The sequence below is a fragment of the Mobula birostris genome, chromosome 11 (assembly GCF_030028105.1).
Source record: "Mobula birostris isolate sMobBir1 chromosome 11, sMobBir1.hap1, whole genome shotgun sequence".
NCBI lineage: Eukaryota > Metazoa > Chordata > Chondrichthyes > Myliobatiformes > Myliobatidae > Mobula > Mobula birostris.
This window is the reverse complement of record NC_092380.1, coordinates 34,164,632-34,180,642: the sequence shown is the minus strand read 5'-3', so window position 1 is coordinate 34,180,642 and position 16,011 is coordinate 34,164,632. Positions and strand designations below refer to the sequence as shown.

The 16,011-nt window shown below is 44.1% G+C and overlaps 1 protein-coding gene across 1 annotated transcript in view; it reads right to left on the bottom strand.

Annotated features, from left to right (window-relative positions):
• The window catches only part of LOC140205474 (transient receptor potential cation channel subfamily M member 4-like), a 133,663-nt gene that overhangs the window by 26,185 nt on the left and 91,467 nt on the right, over window positions 1-16,011 (bottom strand). The window contains exon 17 of the mRNA XM_072273082.1: window positions 6,401-6,641. Coding sequence (XP_072129183.1) covers window positions 6,401-6,641 — 241 coding nt within the window. The remainder of the gene's footprint in view (window positions 1-6,400; window positions 6,642-16,011) is intronic.

Genomic DNA, 16,011 nt, shown 5'->3' with positions numbered 1-16,011 from the left:
GATAGAACAGCAGGGCAGACTTGATGGGCCGAATTGCCTAATTCTGCTCCTATGTCCGATGGCCTTATGGAAGAGTGGAGGAATAAGACTGGTGATTCTTTCATGGGGAGCTATCATGCGTCAGATTCAGATTCATTTACTTATCACAGATAAATTGACACATACAGTGAAATGCAGGGCATGCAGGGGGCAAGCCACAAGCGTCGCCACAGATTCCGGTGCCAACATAGCGTGCCCACAATACTGGGCATCGGGTAGGTGTAGGATAGTTAAAAAAAAACGGTGGCAAGAACAAAAGCACAATACTGAACTCAACAAGGTGCTTTGGTACAAGAAGATCTTTGTGTTCTTGCATGTGAAATACAAAGTTGGTGTGCCGACATAAGCAATCAGAAAAACAAACAGGTTCTATTGTTGAATCAAATTTGTAGTGGCTATTCTATTGCCAAGCGCCTGGAGTATACAAATAGGGAAATCTTGCTACAAGTGTGGCATTCCAACTGGGCATTGTGTACAGTTTTGGTGATGGGCTGATAACCCTCTTTCTGTGCTGGAAGCATGAAATCACACTAAAATTGTAGCTCCTGGTTGTGGGCTGGTGAGGATTCTGACTGAAATGGATTTGACAAAAGCCAGTACAGTTCCCACTGAGTATGGAGGCAGAATGCAGACTGAATTCCTCACTCAGAGGGTCTGCAGGCCAGTTTGCTGGTGGAGAAGTTGTGAGTCCCCCCCCTCCCACCCTTAAAATCAGAATCAGAATGTTCCTAAAATATTGAGTATGTGTCCTTACACATCTGGAGAAGAAGGATGCTTAGGTGAGAATGCTGTTCTTGGACTACAGTTCAGCATTCAACACCATAATTCCATCCAGGCTCAACAAGAAGTTCAGAGACCTCGGCCTTGACCCTACCTTGTGCAGCTGGATCCTGGACTTCCTGTCAGATCACCGACAGGTGGTAAGGGTGGGCTCCCTCACCTCTACCCCTCCGACAATACAGGAGCCCCTCAGGGCTGTGTACTAAGTCCCCTCCTTTTCTCCCTGTATACCCATGACCGTGTCACCACCCACAGCTCCAATCTGCTAATTAAATTTGCCAACAACACTACATTGATTGGCCTTATCTCAAACAATGACAAGGTGGCCTACAGGAAAGAAGTCATCACCCTGACACAGTGCTGTCAAGAAAACGACTTCTCCCTCAATGTCGCAAAAACAAAGGAGCTGGTTGTGGATTACAGGAGGAATGGAGACAGGCTAACTCCTATTGACATCAATGGATCTGGGGTTGAGAGGGTAAACAGCTTCAAGTTCCTCGGCATCCACATCACCGCAGACCTCATGTGGTCTGTACATACCAGCTGTGTGGTGAAAAAGGCACAACAGCACCTCTTTCACCTCAGACAGTGGAGGAAGTTTGGTTTGGGCCCCCAAATCCTAAGAACTTTCTACAGGGGCACAATTGAAAGCATCCTGACTGGCTGCATCACTGCCTGGTACAGGAACTGTACTTCCCTCAGTCGCAGGATTCTGCAGAGAGTGGTGCGGACAGCCCAGCGCATCTGTAGTTGTGAACTTCCCATGATTCCATGATTCAGGACATTTACAAAGACAGGTATGGAAAAATTGGGGATCACTGGGGACCCAAGTCACCCCAACCACAAACTGTTGTTACCAGTTGCTACCATCTGGGAAATGGTACCGCAGCATAAAAGCCAGGACCAACAGGCTCCGGGACAGTTTCTTCCACCAGACCATCAGACTGATAAACTCACACTGATTTGAAAGTATTTCTATGTTACATTGACTGTTCTATTTATTATAAATTTTTATAAATAACTATGATTGCACATTGTACATTTAGATGGAGACATAACGTAAAGATTTTTACTCCTCATATACGTGAAGATTGTAAGAAATAAAGTCAATTCAATTCTTTAGGCTCCTGTATCTCCTCCCTGATGATAGTAATGAGAAGAAGGCATGTTCTGGGTGATGAGGGTCCTTAATGATAGATGCCACCTTCTTGAGGCATCAAAATCAGAATTAGAATCGAGTTTATTGTCACTGTGGCAAAGGTACAGTGCAATACATAATAACTTACAATAAGAAATATAAAAATTAAGTAAGTAGGGCAAAGAGAGAGCAAAATGTGAAGGTAATATTCATGGATTCATGGTCAATTCAGAAATCTGATTCTTTTCAGAGGGGAAGATCTGTTCCTAAAATGTTGAATGTACATTTGTATGTTTTCAGGTTCCTGTACCTCTCCTCTGCTGGTAGTAATGAGAAGAGGGGCATGTCCTGGAGGGTGAAGGTCCTTGATAACAGATAATGCCTTCTTGAGGTATCACTGTTTGAAGATGTCCTCGTTGAGGCTGGTGCCCATGATTGAGATGCCCTTTGCAGCCTTCAGTAACAGAGGATTACCCCCCTCCCCACTTCCCAATGTTGACATCCCTTGTGGCTAAGGAGGGGGTGAATGTTTTGCCTGAGTAGGTAACAGTCTGTCTTGTCAGAGAAAGATTCCATCCACCACCTAAGACTGTGGCACAGAGAGAGCTGGATTCTCAGAGGTGATCAAACCTTGTCCGTTGTCTCAGGTGAAGGTGCAAGATGCATGCTCTCAAAGAAGAGAAGGGAGATGTCCCTGACATCTTGGCTAATATCTACCCCTCAACCAACATCGGTATCAATATAGAAGTAGCAAGACAGTGTAGCGGTTAGTGTAACATTATTACAACGCTAATGATCTGGGTTCAGTTCCCGCATTGTCTGTAAGGAGCTTTACATTCTCCCCAGACAGTATGGGTTTCCTCTAGGTGTTCCAGTTACCCGCCACATCCCAAACATGTACATGTCAGTGGGTCAGTTTCATGTCTCCTATAACGAGGGAGCCTAGGACCAAAGAGCGGAGTCTCTGAATAGATACGTGTCCCTTTTGAACAGAGATGAGGAGGAATTTCTTTCGCCGGGGTGGTGAACCTGTAGAATTCATTGCCACGGATTGCTGCAGAGTCTAAGTCATTGGGTATGTTTAAAGTGGAGGTTGGTAAGTTCTTGACTAGTCAGGGCATCAAGGGTTATTAGGAGAAGGCAAGAGAATGGGGTCAAGAGGGATAATAAATCAGTTATGAAGGACTGCCAGAGCAGACACAATGGGCTGAATGGCCTAATTCTGCTCCTATGCCTTACAATCTTACTGGTGTGACTGGGTGGAGCAGGCTCATCAGGCTGAAAGCATCTGCTGCCACACTGTATAACTAAATAAAAGAAAAATCAAACCAGATGCTAAGTCATTATCACATTGGTGTTTTGGGATTTTGCTGTGCACTGTGGGTATCATGTTTATAAGAGTGAATATCCTTCACAGGTATTTCATTAGCTAGAAGACTGTAAAACCATGAGCTATAGGAGCAGAGTTAGGCCATTTGGCCCATTGAGTCTGCTCCGCCATCTCATCATGGTTAATCCATTTTCCCTCTCAACCCCAATCTCCTGCCTTCTCCCTGTATCCCTTCATGCCCTGACTAATCAAGAATCTATCAGCCTCTGACTTAAATATAGCCAGTAACTTGGCCTCCACAGCCACCTGTGGCAATGAATTCCGCAAATTCATCACGCTCTGGCTAAAGAAATTCCTCCACATCTCTGTTCTAAAATTCTGACGCTGTGTCCTCTGATGGTAGAATCTCCCACCACAGGAAACATCTTCTTCACATCCACCCTATCGAGGCCATTCAATATTCTATAGGTTTCAATCAGGTCATAGAGACATAGAAAAGTACAACACAGAAACAGGCCCTTTGGCCCATCTAGTCCATGTCAAACCATTTAAACTACCTACTCCCATCAGCCTGCACTGGTACCATAGCCCTCTATAACCCTACCATCCATGTAACTAGCCAAATTTCCTTTAAATGTTGAAATCATTGGCGGGAGGAGAAGATGGCGGCACGCTTGCGGGTGCGCAGCCCTCCGGTGAAAAATGATATTGTATCTGTTAAATAGGGGCCGTGGACAATTCTGATTTGATGGAGAATGGACGTGAAAGTACAGAGGAACATCTGGAGAAATTTCTGAAACGCTCGTACGCTGCTGTCATTACTGCGTGGTCGGGAATCTTTCGGAGGGTAGGTCTCAAAATCCCCGGCCTTGCCTGCTTTTGGCGACCGAGAAGGAGGTCGAATCGTTCGGACAGAGGTGGTGCTCAGTACTTGGTGTCGGAGAGCTGATCAAAGCTTGAAGTTTTCGGATGACTCAGAGTCGGATTGTGGTCGGCATGGCAGGGAGAGTTTTTCTTCCTTCTCCCGTCTATGTGACATGTAGGACATTTGAGAAACTTTGAACTTTTCTGTGCTCATGGACTTCTTCATCAAGTTATGGTATTGTTGCACTGTTATAACTATATGCTATAATTATGTGGTTTTGTCAGTTTTTTCAGTCTTGGTCTGTCCTGTGTTTTGTGATATTACACCAGAGGAAATATTGTATCATTTCTTAATGCATGCATTACTAAATGACAATAAAAGATAATCATAATCTAAAAAAAAATCGAGCTCACATGCACCCCTTGTGCTGGCAGCTTGTTCCACACTCTCACAAACTTCTGAATGAAGTTTCCTCTCATGTCCCCCTTAAACTTTTCACTTTTCACCCTTAACCTATGACCTTTGGTTGTAGTCCCACCCAACCTCAGTTGAAAAAGCCTGCTTGCATTTACCCTATCTTTACCCATAATTTTGTACACCACTATCAAATCTCTGCTCGATCTTCTACATTCTAAGGAATATAGTCCTGACCTATTCAATCTTTCCTTATAACTCATGTCCTCCAGACCCAGCGAAATCCTTGTAAATTTTCTCTGTACCCTTTCAACCTTGTTTACAACTTTCCTGTACGTAGGTGACCAGAACTGCACACAAAACTCCAAAATAGGCCTCACCAATGTCTTATACAACTTCAACATAACATCCCAACGCCTGTATTCAATTCTTCAATTTATGAAGACCAATATGCCAAAAGTTTTCTTTACGACCCTATTCACATGTGACACCATTGTCAATGAATTATGGACCTGTATTTGGGTATCCCTTTGCTCTACCACATTTGTCAGTGCCCTATCATTCACTGTGTAAGCCCTACCTTGGTTGGTCCTACTGAAGTGCAACTCCTCGCACTTGCCTGCATTAAAATCCATTTGCCATTTTTTAGCCCATTTTAGCTGGTCCAGATCCTGTTGTAAGCCATGATAGCCTTCCTCACTGTCCAGTACACCTCAAATCTTAGTGTCATCCACAAATTTGCTGATCCAGTTAACCACATTATCATCCCGATCATTGATATAGTTGACAAACAACAGACCCAGCACCGATCCCTGTGGCACAGGCCTCCAGTGCACCCATCTACTACCACTCTCTGACTTCTCTCACAAAGCCAATGACTAATCCAATTTACTACATCATGCTGAATGTTGAACGGCTGAACCTTCTTGACCAACTTCCCATGTGGGACCTTGTGAAATGCCTTGCTAAAGTCCATGTGGACAACCTCCATTGCCTTGCCTTCATCAACTTTCCTGGTAATTTCCTCAAAAATCTCTACAAGATTGGTTAGACATGATTTACCATGCACAAATCCATGCTGACTATCCCTAATCAGTCCCTGTCTATCTGAATACTTGTATATCAGGACCTTCAGAATACCCTCCCATAACTTTCCCACCACTGATGTCAGGCTCACTGACCTATAATTTCCTGGTTTATTTTTAGAGCCTTTCTTGAATAGTTGAACAACATTAGCTATCCTCCAAACCTCTGGTAGCTCACCTATTGCTGAGGATGTTTCAAATATCTCTGCTAGGGCCCTGGCAATTTCTGCACTTGCCTCCCATAGGGTCTGAGAAAAAACCTTGTCAGACCCTGGGGATTTATCCACCTTAACTTGCCTCAGGACGGCAAGCACCTCCTCCTCTGTAATCTGTATAGGATCCATGAAATGGATGCTGCTTTGCCTCACTTCTATAGACTCTGTGTCCTTCTCCTGAGTAAATACAGATGCGAAAAGTTTATTTAAGATCTCCCCCATCTACTTTGGCTCCACACGCGGATTACCATTCTGATCTTCCAGAGGACCAATTTTGACCCTTGATATATTTTTGCTCTTAACATATCTGTAGAATCCCTTGGGATTTTCCTTCACTCCTCATTCTTCTGAATTCCAGTGAATGGAGGCCCAGAGCTATCAAACACCCCTCATATGATTGGCCTTTCATCCCAAAATCATTTTTGTGAACCGTGTTTGAACCTTCTCCATTTCAGAAGGCTATTTTAGAAGGTTGCAAAAAGCGTTCCTCCCATAACTCTTGGTCTCAGCAAACCCCAAGCATTTTGGCCTTACCTGTCGAATCTCCTCAAACACAATTGTGAGGACCCAGATGTACAGAATGAGTTCCATGTTGGATGGGCCCAAGGGAATTAAATCCATGATTAAGATATAGGCAAAGAGGAACAGGAAGGCAAAATACATGATGACGTTCCCAAAGAATGAGGCCACTGGGGTCCCCCAGAACTGCTTCCACCGGATCATACAAAATGGCCTCTTATTTCCAGATTTAGTTTTGACGTCCACCTCATTGTCTCTGCCACAGAAAGAAGGAACATAGTAACATTTGATGTCTAAGTGATATCTAGCCACCAATCCTTCTGCCACACATTTATCGGCCAAATCATAGAAACATAGAAACATAGAAAATAGGTGCAGGAGTAGGCCATTTGGCCCTTCGAACCTGCACCACCATTTATTATGATCATGGCTGATCATCCAACTCAGAACCCCGCCCCAGCCTTCCCTCCATACCCCCTGATCCCCGTAGCCACAAGGGCCATATCTAACTCCCTCTTAAATATAGCCAATGAACTGGCCTCAACTGTTTCCTGTGGCAGAGAATTCCACAGATTCACCACTCTCTGTGTGAAGAAGTTTTTCCTAATCTCAGTCCTAAAAGGCTTCCCCTTTATCCTCAAACTGTGATCCCTCGTTCTGGACTTCCCCAACATCGGGAACAATCTTCCTGCATCTAGCCTGTCCAATCCCTTTAGGATTTTATACGTTTCAATCAGATCCCCCCTCAATCTTCTAAATTCCAACGAGTACATGCCCAGTTCATCCAGTCTTTCTTCATATGAAAGTCCTGCCATCCCAGGAATCAATCTGGTGAACCTTCCTTGTACTCCCTCTATGGCAAGGATATCTTTCCTCAGATTAGGGGACCAAAACTGCACACAATACTCCAGGTGTGGTCTCACCAAGGCCTTGTACAACTGCAGTAGTACCTCCCTGCTCCTGTACTCGAATCCTCTCGCTATAAATGCCAGCATACCATTCGCCTTTTTCACCGCCTGCTGTACCTGCATGCCCACTTTCAATGACTGGTGTATAATGACACCCAGATCTCGTTGCACCTCCCCTTTTCCTAATCGGCCACCATTCAGATAATAATCTGTTTTCCTATTTTTGCCACCAAAGTGGATAACTTCACATTTATCCACATTAAATTGCATCTGCCATGAATTTGCCCACTCACTCAACCTATCCAAGTCACCCTGCATCCTCTTAGCATCCTCCTCACAGCTAACACTGCCACCCAGCTTCGTGTCATCCGCAAACTTGGAGATGCTGCATTTAATTCCCTCATCCAAGTCATTAATATATATTGTAAACAACTGGGGTCCCAGCACTGAGCCTTCACGGTACCCCACTAGTCACTGCCTACCATTCTGAAAAGGTCCCGTTTATTCCCACTCTTTGCTTCCTGTCTGCTAACCAATTCTCCATCCACATCAATACCTTACCCCCAATACCGTGTGCTTTAAGTTTGCACACTAATCTCCTGTGTGGGACCTTGTCAAAAGCCTTTTGAAAATCCAAATATACCACATCCACTGGTTCTCCCCTATCCACTCTACTAGTTACATCCTCAAAAAATTCTATGAGATTCGTCAGACATGATTTTCCTTTCACAAATCCATGCTGACTTTGTCCGATGATTTCACCGCTTTCCAAATGTGCTGTTATCACATCTTTGATAACTGACTCCAGCAGTTTCCCCACCACCGACGTTAGGCTAGCCGGTCTATAATTCCCCAGTTTCTCTCTCCCTCTTTTTTTTTAAAATCATCCTATTCTTACCCTCACTGGCACGTGGCACAGGCAGCAATACAGAGGTTACTACTCTGGAGGTCCTGCTTTGCAGCTTTCTGCCTAGTTCCCCAACAACGCTCTTCAGGACCTCTCCCTTTTCCCATCTATGTCATCGGTACCAGTATGTACCACAGCATATAGTTGTTCACACTCCCCCTTTAGAATGCTGTGGAAACCCTTAATAGCAACGATCTGCTAAGTGAACAGTTGTTAACTAGAGAAAAGCTGTATCCAGTACCGTACAGCCTGACTGTAAACTCACATCAAGCAGCATCTATGGAAGGGAATTAACAGTCAATGTTTCAGGCCGAGACCCTTCATCAGGTTTGGAAAGGAAGGGGGCATGTTAGAATCTATCCCTCTATAGATGTTACCTCATTTGCTGAGTCCCTTCAGCATTTTGTGCATGCTGTTTACTATTTCCAGCAGCTGCAGAATCTCTTGTGGAAATGAGGATTTATGTACATAGTTTGCAGGTCATATTGAGGGAATAATTCACACAGTAGATAATGACCAGATATATTAAATGCAAAAAGGGGGAGATTATGCTGAAATTTTATGAGGCCACAACTGGAAAACTGTGTCCATTAAATATCCTTCTATCCTAATCCCTTTAACTTGGTCTGTTGCCTTCTCAGTGCTGATCATTGAAATACTATTTAAATGCTGTGAGAGACTCTGTTGTCATTGGGTGGTGGCAGGGATATTTACTAGAACAGTTCCTAGGACGAAAGGATCAACTGGAGAGGCAAGCAGAGTTGGGAGGTGAATGGATAAAAGAGTCCAAGCTTTGGATAGGGGAGACAAAGTAGAGCTGCGTCCATTAGCTGACGGTTCTAAGGGTTGACAGATTGAAGGTGGTTGGCAAGAGATACAGAGTAATAACTGTGAGAAGATATTTTCAATCTCTTATTGCTATAGTTAGGAGTTCCCACCTGCTTCAAAAGGACAATAATCATACCAGTGCCCGAGAACAGCAAGTCCTCTCATCTACTGTGATGAAGTGTTTTGAGAGGTTGGTTATGGCTAGAATCAACTGCTGCCTCAGCAAGGACGTAGACCCACTGCAATTTGCCTATCGCCACAATTGGTCTACAGCGAATGTGATCTTGCTATCTCTTCATGATGCCTTGGATCACCCGGACAATACTAATACTTACATCAGGCTGCTGTTTATTGACTATAGCTCAGCATTTAACATAATCATCCTACAGGTCTGATCCAAAAAGCTCCAAAACCTGGGCCTCTATACCTCCCTCAGCAACTGGATCCTCAACTTCTGCACCGGAAGACCACAGTTTGTGCAGATTGGAAGCAACACCTCCACCTCACTAGTAATCAACACTGATGCACCTCAAGGATGTATGCTTATCCCTCTGCTCGACTCTCTCTACATCCATGACTACGTGGCTAGGCACAGCACAACTGTCATCTTGCTGACAACACAGCTATTGCTGGTAGAATTACAGATGGTAATGAGAGGCCACAGAGGAGCAAGATATATCAGCTAGTTGAGTGGCATTGCAGCAACAAGCTTACATTCAATGTCAGTAAGCCCAAAGAATTGATTGTGAACCTCAGAAAGGGTAAGAAGAGGGAACACACAGCAGTACTCAGAGAGGAATCAGAAGTGGAAAGGGTGAGCAATTTTAAGTTTCTGGGTATCAACATCTCTGAGGATCTATCCTGGGTCCAACATATTGATGCAATTACAAAGAAGGAATGACAATGGCTATATTTCATTCAGAGTTTGAGGAGATTTGGCATGTCACCAAATACACTCGCAAGTTTCTACAGATATACCATGGAGAGCATTCTAGTTGGTTGCATCACCGTGAGGTATAGGGGGTAGGGGAACACTGCACAGGATTGAAATAAGCTGCAGAAAGTAGTAAACTCAATCAGCTCCATCATGGGCACCAGCCTCCCCAGCATCCAGGATATCTCCAAGGAGCAACGCCTCAAAATGGTAGCATCCATCATTAAGGACCCCCATTACCCAGGACATGTCCTGTCCTCATTGCTACCATCAAGAAGGAGGTACAGAAGCCTGAAGGCACACACTCAATGATTCAGGAACAGCTTCATCCCCACTGCCATCAGATTTCTGAATAAACATTGAATCCATGAACAACACCTCACTATTTTCTTTCCCTTTCTTTGGACTATTTATTTAACTATATATATAAAATGAAATTCACAGTTTTTATTATTGCGTATTGCAATATACTGCTGCCGTGTAACAACAAATTTCATGATGTATGCCAGCGATATTAAACCCAATTCTGATTCTAATTCACTGTTTTATACAATGAGTGATAATGACCAGGATTTCCATGGAATTTCCTGCCCATCAGAATGGTACATGCTCAGATTTCGTGCTTTTCACACTTCCTCATAATATTAAAGGAACTACTGAGTCCACACCAACACTCAGAGAGAGCCTGAAGTTCCTAGGAATGCATATTACGAATAGCCTGTCCTGGTCCGACTATGTAGAAGACACAGCCAAGAAAGATCTCAAAGATATGTACAAAAGGAGGGAGATTATGCTGAACTTTTATGAGGCCACAACTAGAAAATTGGGTCTGGAAGTTACCACTGTTTGGTAAGGACCTGAAGGACATGGAGTCATACAGCACCTCTACTACCTCAGGAGGCCAATGAAATTTGGCATTTCCTCTTTGACCTTCACCAACTTTTACCGATGTACCATAGAAAACATCCTACCTGGATGCATCACCACTTGGTATGGCAACTGCTCTGCCCCTGACCACAGAAACTACAGAGGACTCTCGATGACCTCTGTCAACACCTCTCATTGCTTCGGTAAAGCAGACAGTATAATCATTCTCTCTTCCTCCCCCTTCCATCGGGTAGAAGATTCAAAAGTCTGAAATCACACACCATGAGACTCGAGGACAGATTCTATCAAACTGTTCCCTAGAATGATAAGATGGAATCTTGACATCATGACCTACCTTGTTACGGCCTTGTACCTAAACTGCACTTTCTCTGTAAGTGAAACATTTTATTCTGCATTCTGTTATTGATTTCCCTTGTACTCCCTCAATGTCCCGATGTGTTGAAGTGAACTGTATGGATGGCATGCAAAACAAAGTTTTTCACTATACCTCAGTACATAAAACCAATTTGTCCATCCCATTTCCTCACTACCAGCATCATCATCATTGGGTGATCATGGTCTCATGACCCTGATTGTTCTTGGCAAATTTTTCTGCTGAAGTAGTTTTCCATTGCCTTATTCTGGGCAGTGTCTTTATAAAATGGGTGACCCTCGCCATTATCAATACTGTTTAAAGATCATCTGCCTTGTCAGTGGTGGCATAACCAGGACTTGTGATATGCACCAGGTGCTCATAGACCATCCACCACCTACTCCCGTGGCTTCACATGACCCTAATCGGGGTCTAATCCAGTGCTACACCTTGCCCAAGGGTGATCTGCAGGCTAGCAGAGGGAAGGAGCACCTTACATCTCCTTTGGTAGAGATGTACTGTATCTCCACCCCACCCTCACCATTCAGTTTAAATTCCATGTAACCTATCCTTTCTCAGATGCCCACCAATGCTCCAATTTTCTTACTACCAATATATACTGTAGATAATTTACAGCAGCTAATTAATCTCCAAACCTACACCTCTTTAGGATGTGGGGAAAAATTGGAGGATCTGGTCATAGAGAGAACTTGCAAACTCCAATCAGGGAGCAGCAGAATCTAGGATCGAACTTGATGCACCACTACTACAACTATCAACAAAGTAGAGGGAGGAGAGGATGGCAGCGTGACCCAGCGCGCACGGCCTCTCCGGTGAAATGATATCGTATTTGTAAGTAGGATGCCATGCACAATTGTGATTTAATGGAGACGGACGTGAGAAGCACAGAGGAACACCTGGAGAAACTTCTGAAATGCCCGGTTCGCTGCCACTGCTACTGTGCGATCGAGAATCTCCGGAGAGGAAGGCCCCAAATCCTCAGCTTTGCATGTTGCTGGCGGCTGGGGCTGGGGTCAAAGCGCTCGGCAGAGATGGTGCTCGGTGCTCGGCGTTGGAGGCTCGAAGTTTTCGGACGGACTGAGTGTCGGACTGTGGTCAGATGCTTCCAGGATGCTGCATCGGCAAGTTTGCGGTGCTGGAAGCGCATGGCAGGAAGAGTTTTCTTCCTTCTACCGTCTGCATGAGATGTTGGGACTTTCAAGAGACTTTGAGATCTTTTCTTACCGTGCCCATGATCTGTTCTTCTATCAAGTTACGGTATTGCTTGTACTGTTGTAACTATATGTTATAATTATGTGGTTTTTGTCAGTTTTCCAGTCTTAGTCTGTCTTGTGTTTCTGTGATATCACACTGGAGGAACACTGTATCATTTCTTAATGCATGCATTACTAAATGACAATAAAAGAGGACTGTGTGTCTTCATAATCTAAACTAAACTTAAAGCACAATCCAAAGCTGGAAAATAAACATGACAGAAATAATGTTGCAGGTTACAGGGTAGATTGCTCTACAGAGAGCCAGCAGTGTTTTGATGGGCTGAATGTCCTTTAGCAAATTACGTGAGGTGGTCCGTTAGCAGGGTGGTTAGCTTAATGGTATTAAAGTGCCAGACACCCAGGGTTCAATTCCGCTGCTGTCTGTAAGGAGTTTGTACGTTCTCCCCATGAATGCATGGGTTTCCTCCAGGTGCTCAGCTTTCCTCACATATTTCAAAATGTACAGGTTAGGGTTAGTAAGTCATGGGCATGTTCTGTTGATGTTAGAAGTGTGGCTACACTTGTGGGCTGCCCCAGCACATCCTCGGACTGGGTTGGTCATTGACACAAATGACACATTTCATTGTATGCTTCAAAGTTCAAAGATCAAAGTCAATTTATTATCAAATTATGTCTATGTCATCATGTAACGCCCAAAGATTCACCTCATTTTATTGAGCTTCAATGAGCATATGAAAAACAAAGCTAATCTTTCATCTTTATCTATCCAAGAATAAGAATCAGGTTTATTATCACCAGCAAGTGTTGTGAAATCTGTTAACTTGGCAGCAGCAGTTCAATGGAATACATGATAATATAAAAAGCAAAAAAATAATTAAGTAAATCAATTCTCTATTGGCTCACAAATAGAGAAAGCTTGGAGACAGTGCGAGAGGGAGGATAGGCAGATGATAGAGAAGGGACACACTCAGACCGATGGTTTGAGATGTGCCTATTTTAATGCAATGAGTATTATGGACAAAGTGGATGAGCTTAGAACCTGGATCAGTACTTGGAGATATGATGTTGTGGCCATTACAGAGACTTAGATGGCTCAGGGGCAGGAATGGTTACTTTGAGTGCCGGGCTTTAAATGTTTCAGAAAGGACAGGGAGAGAGGCCAAAGGCTGCAGAATAGGAGAAAGACATGGAGGGATTGTCTACAGAGTATCTGTGGGTAGAAGTTAGGAACAGGAAGGGGTCAATAACTCTACTGGTTATTTTTTATAGACCACCCAATAGTAACAGGGACATCGAGGAGCAGATAGGGAGACAGATTCTGGAAAGGTGTAATAATAACAGGGTTGTCATGGTGACAGAGTTTAATTTCCCAAATATCAATTGGCATGTCCCTAGAGCGAGGGATTTAGATGGGGTGGAGTTTGTTAGGTGTGTTCAAAAAGGTTTCTTGATACAATATGTAGATAAGCCTACAAGAGGAGAGGCTGTACTTGATCTGGTATTGGGAAATGAACCTGGTCAGGTGTCAGATTTCTCAGTGGGAGAGCATTTTGGAGATAGTGATCACAATTCTATCTCCTTTACCACAGTGTTGGAGAGGGATAGGAACAAACAAGTCAGGAACGTGTTTAACTGGAGTAAGGGGAAATATGAGGCTATCAGGCAAGAACTTGGAAGCATAAATTGGAAACAGATGTTCTCAGGGAAAGGTACGGAAGAAATGTGGCAAATATTCAGGGGATATTTGCATGGAGTTCTGCATAGGTACGTTCCAATGAGACAGAGAAAGGATGGTAGGGTACAGGAACCATGGTGTATGAAGGCTATTGTAAATCTGGTCAAGAAGAAAATAAGAGCTTACAAAAGGTTCAAAAAATTAGGTAATGGTAGAGATCTAGAAGAGTATAAGGCTAGCAGGAAGGAGCTTAAGAAAGAAATTAGGAGAGCCAGAAGAGGCCATGAGAAGGCCTTGGTGGACAAGATTAGGGAAAACCCCAAGGCATTCTACAAGTATGTGAAGACCAAGAGGATAAGACATGAGAGAATAGGACCAATCAAGTGTGACAGTGGAAAAGTGTGTATGGAACTGGAGGAGATGGCAGAGGTACTTAATGAATACTTTGCTTCAATATTCACTATGGAAAAGGATCTTGGTGATCATAGGGATGACTGACAGTAGACTGAAAAGCTTGAACATGTAGATATTAAGAAAGAGGATGTGCTAGAGTGTTTGGAAAGCATCAAGTTGGATAAGTCACCAGGGCCAGACAAGATGTACCTCAGGCTACTGTGGGAAGTGAGGAAGGAGACTGCTGAGCCTCTGGTGATGATCTTTGTATCATCAATGGGGACGGGAGAGGTTCCGGAGGATTGGAAGGTTACAGATGTTGTTCCATTATTCAAGAAAGGGAGTAGAGGCAGCCCAGGAAATTATAGAATAGTGAGTCTTACTTCAGTGGTTGGTAAGTTGATGGAGAAGATCCTGAGAGGCAGTATTTATGATCATTTGGAGAGGCATAATATGATTAGGAATAGTCAGTATGCCTTTGTGAAAAGCAGGTCGTGCCTGATTGAATTTTTTGAGGATTTGACTAAACACATTGATGAAGGTAGATGTAGTATATATGGATTTTAGCAAGGCATTTGATAAGGTAACCTATGCAAGGCTTATTGAGAAAGTAAGGAGGCATGGGATCCAAGGGGACATTGCTTTGTGGATCCAGAACTGGCTTGCCCACAGAAGGCAGAGAGTGGTTGTAGACGGGTCATATTCTGCATGGAGGCCAGTGACCAGTGGTGTGCCTCAGGGATCTGTTCTGGGACCCCTACTCTTCGTGATTTTTATAAATGACCTGGATGAAAAAGTGGAGGGATAGGTTAGTAAATTTGCTGATGACACAAAGGTTGGGTGTGTTGTGGATAGTGTGGAGGCTGTCAGTGGGACATTGATAGGATGCAAAACTGGGCTGAGAAGTGGCAGATGAAGTTCAATCCAGATAAGTGTGAGGTGGTTCACTTTGGTAGGTCAAATATGATTTCAGAATATAGTATTAATGGTTTGCTTATCGGGCAAATAGGTCAGTGGACGACGCCGTCAACATGGGACTGCATTACATAATACAACGCCTCGACAACCCAGGAACTTCTGCGAGGGTCCTGTTTGTTGACTTCAGCTCGGTATTCAACACCATCGTCCCAGAAATCCTCCAGTCCAAACTCACCCAGCTCACTGTCTCCCCCGCCATCTGTCAGTGGATCATAAGCTTCTTGACTGACAGGGTGCAGCAGGTGAGGCTGGGGAGCATCATTTCTAGCACCCGGACAATCAGTACCGGTGTCCCCCAGGGCTGTGTGCTCTCCCCACCGCTCTTCTCCATTTACACTAATGACTGCACCTCACAGGATCCATCCGTTAAACTCCTGAAGTTTGTAGACGACACAACTGTCATTGGCCTTATCCGAGACAGTGATGAGTCTGCATACAGATGGGTGGTGGAACGGCTGGCCCCCTGGTGTGGTCAGAACAATCTGGAGCTAAATACACTCAAGACTGTGGAGATGACAGTGGACT